General features: G+C 41.2%; 1 protein-coding gene across 2 annotated transcripts in view; it reads right to left on the bottom strand.

The window, feature by feature from the left end:
- The window catches only part of LOC138261172 (BTB/POZ domain-containing protein KCTD5), a 195,054-nt gene extending 188,499 nt beyond the window's left edge, over positions 1–6,555 (bottom strand). Inside the window, exon 1 of one of the 2 annotated variants that reach the window (XM_069209884.1) lies at positions 6,200–6,555. In XM_069209884.1, the coding sequence (XP_069065985.1) occupies positions 6,200–6,427 (228 nt within the window). In that variant the 5' untranslated portion in view covers positions 6,428–6,555. The remainder of the gene's footprint in view (positions 1–6,199) is intronic. The other variant, XM_069209885.1, reaches the window with a different exon arrangement.
- Positions 6,556–6,789: the final 234 nt, after the last annotated feature.

Consider the following 6,789-nt stretch of genomic DNA (forward strand, 5'->3'; position numbering starts at 1 on the left):
GAAAATATGATTTACAAAATACACAGCCAATGGCAAGCAATGGTCAGATGCATTCCTAGGTCAGCTTTCTGAATGTCACCAAGATGTATTTGGCAAATCAGACAGCTGCACTGCCTAGTAGGCTCAGACCTAAAAAGTAGTCTGGCCATAATTTGTTACAGCCACATATCCCCTTTACCATTAGTGGGCTCCTGATTTAGAATTAATCATACCCTTCCTGATATACCACTGTGCACCAACTAAACTACATAATATCAAAGCTGTAGAAGCTTTACTGCATGCAGACCCTGGACACCTGCCTGCAATAAGGTGATAAGTCGTGCTTATGAGGGGAGACTTCGTATTTCTGAGTATGCCTTGTCAGCATTCAAGTAAGAAATCGACCAAGCAAGATTTGATCTGCTCCAAACCATTATGTGTTCTACAAAGAGTTTTTATACTCTGGCAAGTGGAGGAGTCATTGGAGGAGCTGAACCTAGATCAACACTGGCACCACGACAAGTTTTGACTAAAACAAAAGAAACAAGTAATGTGCCATTATAAACTGATCCCAATGACCAGAGTTCTAGTGATCACGGTGCTACCTTGTATGGTGAATTCCTGCTAGCTGTTAACATAAAAGCTAATGAACACTTAATCCGCAAGCTAAGACCTTGACCATGGGAAAGAACAGAATGAGGTGACCACTGATACAGGCCAGCATAATAATGCCCCAAGTACAGATGCTGACGTGCAATTATGAGTTTACTGCTTTGTTCTTCGATGCCAATATCAAGACCACTCAAAAGATTATGCCACTTACACGTATGGTATGCTATCCCACTGTTAAGATGAACAACATCTAAGGATGTAAAGCAGGAGTCTTTAAAAAAAAAAAAAACTAACATCTAGTCTGAGGAAGTGCAGTTTGTTTCCCTTAATGTCAGTAACTCATTTTATATCCACAATTGAGAGGTACCCTAATACCAATAAAGGGACGGGACTGATACCCAAACGTAAAAAATTCCCTTTATGGATTTCGTCAATATGATTCCTTACTAGTGTGGCTGGCATACAACAAATATTTTAAAGGGTAGTATAGTAGTTATATAGCCGTATTTTAACCCCTCATATGAACAACCTACTCAATCTCTTTCTGTTAATATGTCCTTCCCTTATTTTCATATCATATATATATTTTTAATATATACATATTTTTACCAATCACCTAATATTAACATTTCATACCAATTAAAAACAAGAATATTTTTCTACTTTTTAAGACAAACCTCGAAATTTCATACAATCTCTAAAATGTCTCAAAATACTGTTGATACTTTGACTTTCAAACAGCACATAATCTCAAAAAGCTACTACACTATCCTTTGAAATATTTGTTGTATGCTAGCAACACAAGGATTCATACTGAAGAAATTCATAAAGGGGAATTTTTAGGTTTGATATAGTAACGCATTTTATAACAGGAGGATAATTAATGCATTGGAACTATAAATTTTCTTCCTTGTTTCACACTGGATAAATGCTTGGTGAATTTTTTTATATCAGATTCCAAGTGAGGCACAAAACTGAGATATTTTCAATCATTTAATCTACCCAAGAGAAATTTGCCAACAGACTTGCATGAATGAGAACTCTAGGTTACCTATTAAAAATGACTGTTGCATAAAAGCTAAACTGATGGACGCAAGATACACTTTTGGATCCATCAACTAAGCGGATAATAAAAACAAAGTGGACATAGCTACCAACAAGCATGGCTTGTAAAGAAAAAAAATGTAAGCACACAGATAAACACCTAACAGCAGGTCACTTATGAATGTAAAGCAGCAACCTTGTGGTAAACTGCTGCAACGGGTTATAGGACGAAGATTTCCCTTGGAATATTGTTTGTCTCATCTGTAGGTTGGAGGACGTTGAGTGTAAAGGACTTATTTATAATAAAACTTTTAAAAAATCAGGATGTTTGCTGTTTAGAAGGGTCAAAGGCCTTGACAGCCAGCTATAGATGGTTATGTTGAATTCCATGTACTAACAAATGTTTAAGAAAAAGTGTGACCTATTGGGGCAGTTTCAGTTTGGTCTTGAGTAAATTGAAGTGTAAATCACTATAAGTGTGATGAATATGTGCCCTAAAAATCTGCTTCTGGAATTAAATAAAGTCTGTGCGGAAGCTGGAATTTAGATTATATATCCATATATCTATGTCAGACATCAATTCTGGCATTCCCGGTCACTTCCACCATAACAAAGTCGGTGCGAATTGATGAGGCCGAATTCCGCCATAAATATTCTAGCCTGTGCCATAAATTAGACAACAAGGAACTTGCACTGCATGGCTAGTTATTTGCAGAAATAATTTAAGGGTGACGCATTTCGGTCTCGAAGAGATCTTCTTCCCAGCCAATACTGTTTCCTGAATAGCCATACCACATCTAACTTACTGGCACAGAATACAATTAGTTGTAGCTAGTGCAACTCTTACAGATTTTTTTTCCAACTAATGCAGAAGCAGTGAAGTGGGTCGCTGGCATGGTCATAATTAAAAGGGTGGAGTGATAGCACTAGTTTATAAACGATGATGTAATTGTTTTTAATGGAGGCTGACCTTGACGTTCCAAATAAATAAAAAAATACCATAAACCCAGTCCTATCTGCAGACGATGCAGTACGTTTATTTTAAGTAATAGTGATGAATTATAAAATATATCTATATTCTTTTTTTTGTAACTCATTGTATGGCTTATGCTAATGACAATAAATGACAGAGCTAAATACAAGAACACGAGCTAACCCCTGCAGAGTAAAAGGAGTATTGATTCAGCATCAAGTAGGCAGGGTCAGACAGACCAAGGTAATCCACCAGGAACAGCTTATAAGTAGCTCCCTGAAGAACTAACTAAAGGCAGCCCCACTACAGTAAACACCAAGCATCCATGGGCTCAGTGACCTCAGGAAAAAGCCTGGGAGACAAGGCACCATGCCCATTTATGAAGAAATAAAAACAGAAAAAATACAAAACAGAAATCTACCAGAGAAACACAAGACCACACATATCCACTTTGAATCCAAACTCAATCATAATGCTCACAAACCCAACATAATACCCTCATTCAACCAAGCAACCCGATGTTTAACGTGGAACTTTCCAAAAAATAAAAAATAAAGTAACAACCTACATTAGCCAGAGGACCAGGCAGACAAGGAAGGTCAAGGGCAGATAAACAGTTAAAAACGTTTTTTTTTTTAAATAATACAGAAAAATACAAAAAATAAAAGCAGTCAGAATGAAAACCCTAGTCACGAACACAACCAGTCTCCCTAAATCACAGCCCCCATAAACATCCCCTGAATTCGCTGGTGGGGCGCATCAGCACGTAAACAAAGATGCTCCTGTTTGAGGACAAACATACGCAGTGGGTCGTCACAGGCTATCCATGGAAGCAGATAGATACGCATATAGCACGAGGAGTTAAATTAAGGCGGCTAACACCGATCAAGTAATCACGGGACATAATTCGAGTGGTATATGAACTCAAACGTATCACAGTTCCATAAGAATTTTTTTAATCCAATCCATAGAAAATGTCTAGAGAAACAAACATCAGCAGACACTTGTTTCGCGGCGAGCCATGTCGCTTCTTCGGGCCTTTATTATGTAATTTCTCTACACTTTTATTACTTTAATTCTTTAACTGTATACTAACAATTTCATACTCCTCGGAATAAGCATCAAATCACACGAGCTGAGACCCCATCACTAAAAATGCACGAACATCTATCGCTCCAGGAGAAATATCCGTAAAGGTGTCGGAAGCCCAGTTTCTCTCACACGGTATTGCACCTTCACACCAAAGCAACACGAATCCAACCTTTACAAAATAAGATCGAGGACCCATTCATACACTTGTGTTTCCCGAGAATTACTTACTATACACTGAAAAACACGAGCAACAACGCCTCTATTGTAGTCGAGACTCATTCGCTCCTGAACATTTCCTGAAAAGGGACTGATGCTATATTAGAGTTCTCGAACATCCACAGAAATTAGGTTGTTAAAACAGATTTTCAATATATGACTTTGAGTGCTGAAGCTATCTAGCGCCCAACAAATTAATTTATATGTTCAACGTATAGGCCAGATAGGACAAATGGCCTTTTTTGGGGCAGCTTGCTCACGGCCAATCCGTCATTCTGCTTTAACCCGTTGAGAAAAAAATGTTTAAATAGAAAAAAAAATAAAAAAAACACGCACATTAACATTGCTAATCAGGCAGGAAAACTGGATCTACAAAGACAATGCTGGACTGTTCCAAAACACTGTCTTCCCTACTGACTTCGGAAAGCAGCACCGCCACCGGAGCAGATATTCATATTGTTCTGGTACGCACTAATGAAAAATAAGCCCAATCTAAGTGTATTGGTTAGTTCGCGTTTTGTCTTTAGCGCTGCAGCCACAAATTTGCGGCTTGCGATGATGGACTATATTTTAGTCTTGTTACTATTAAGCTTAAAAGACCGGCCGTTTGTCAGATCTGTACCATAGCATTCCACTAAAAATTCTTCTTTTAGATTTTCTGGCACCATTCAACAGTTGTAACAATGATACGGTTCAAACTTGCACTTTTCCTTCTAAAACAGTACATTCGCGGAAAATAATATCACAGCCACCTCTATACTGTAGAGACAGTAGTTTAACTTTGTAAACTACAAAATGCACGGTTCAGCTAGTGCTATTTTATTCATATCCTCCAAAAGCAGGAGCAAAGAAGAATGCTTTCTTACTTAAGGGATTCCCAAGTGGAATGTACTTATGGGGTCGAGCACAGATGAAAGCACTTTTAGAACGCCGTGTAGCACAATATACATTATTTTTTCAAAATACTCATTCTTTGCGGTCCTATACACCACAGGCTTCTTCGTCGCCACTGTTGCGACAGTGGCACACTGCATGAACACCGTAACACTGGCCGACATTGCAAATGATCATGAGGATTTATTTGGCATCAGGCAGGCAGGTACAGACAAGTGAAAACTGCCAGACAGACCATGCAAAGGAGCGGATGTTATGAATGGTTCAACGTAGGTCTAACTAAATGCAAATGTACTGTGAAGGAAACAACCACACTATGGTTCCACGGATCTTGAGAAGTCCTTGGAGGAAGGGTAGCACCCGAAGCCATTAGAGTGCTACCCTTCCTCCTCACTGTTTTAAAGTGCGATGTGGCTCAGCAATGTATCATTAGGTTTGGTAATTGATGGAAGCAGGTTTCTTACCGGACCAAATATCTTACTACAGAATACTGGCGCTTATCATACGGATTAAACAAAGCTTCTTGAATGAGACTGAGCTCATCATGAAGTGCAACCACGATATACAATACAAACGTGTGTTTTTTTGCCAACGATGCAATTCACAGGCAACTAACCATGCCGTCATCACTTGTTACATGAAATAGACTCCTTGATTCACCCTCTTTAAATTGACTATCAGACAAGGCGTTCAGCTTCACCGCACCCCTCAGAACTGCCCATTTATCAACATGGAGCGTCCAAAATATGTGCGACAATACAATACGGACGTCACTTGGATCCTAGTGATGGTACTTCACGAGTGTTTTCAGACTTTTTGAGTGCGGGATTCTGTAGAGGTCTTCAAGCACGTCACGTTGAAAATGAATAACGCTTGTGACAACGCGTAAACTTCAAGAGTTGTCTTAGTTCGTCAGCAACCATAATAATCTGTACCCGCTTCCCGCCTACCGACTACCCATCTCACGACAGTGAGACACTCCCACTTGACTTTAAAGTGGGTGAAACTGTCGCCACTGGCTGTTAATAGTGAAATCTAGTCCAGAGGACCTTTCACAAGGCCAGTCCAATGTGCATCACAACCGCCAGCATAACAGAGCCACCCACAGTCGCCCATTTCCGCTATATCTCAGAGCCCGACAGCTTTTATCAGTCTCCCTTTATCAATTGCTCACTGCTTTAAAAAGGATACTCTCCGTCCCCATTATAAACTACAGCCAATCAATATTCCCCCAGATGTTTCACCCTCCTTCCTTAAAGACGCACCCACCCTTTGAAAATGTGCCCTCATTAGGCCCCTCTCTTAGGGGTCCAAACTGCCCCGCCCAACAGCTGTCCTCAGATGCTCTTCCTCCGCCCATTGCTCCTGTTGTCTGGCCACACCACATACCTTGTCGGAGTCTAGGTCGGGGTCGGCCTGGCACAGGCGGTACAGGAAGGACTTGGGATCCCTGCACAGTGTCTGTCGGGTGGTGAGAAAGTAGGTGCCACCAACGTTGAGGCGCACCCACTTGGAGATGCTGCCGGGTAGCGGTCCCCTGTCCCCCGGTGGAGGGCCAGCGCAGCGGCGGCACACTGACGCCACCGGCCCGTTCATCTCGCAGCTGTTCTCCGCCATTGCCCCGGCCGCCCTCCTTCTCCAGCCTGGCCTGGGAAAGCACAGGAAGCGCTCGCGCTTTAATAACCTCCCTCCCAGCAGGGGCTCCACGAGCTGCTTCCGCTTCCGCCCACCCACTGTGACCAGCAACGTCAGAAGTCTGAGAAAGCCTTAGCCATACAACAACAACACGCAAGCTCAATGGAAATAGAAATAGGACACACCCTGCTGCTTCTAATGGAAACAGAAAGAGGATTCAGACAGAGAACCGCGCCTGCCTTATAGTCCTAGATTTTAGACTTGAGCAGTGCACTTCGGACAGAGCTTTCTGTAATACAAAAAGGACCACATTTCAACCCTTTTTTGAAGTACTTGGGGAATTT

Source organism: Pleurodeles waltl, chromosome 10 (genome assembly GCF_031143425.1).
Source record: "Pleurodeles waltl isolate 20211129_DDA chromosome 10, aPleWal1.hap1.20221129, whole genome shotgun sequence".
Classification (NCBI taxonomy): domain Eukaryota; kingdom Metazoa; phylum Chordata; class Amphibia; order Caudata; family Salamandridae; genus Pleurodeles; species Pleurodeles waltl.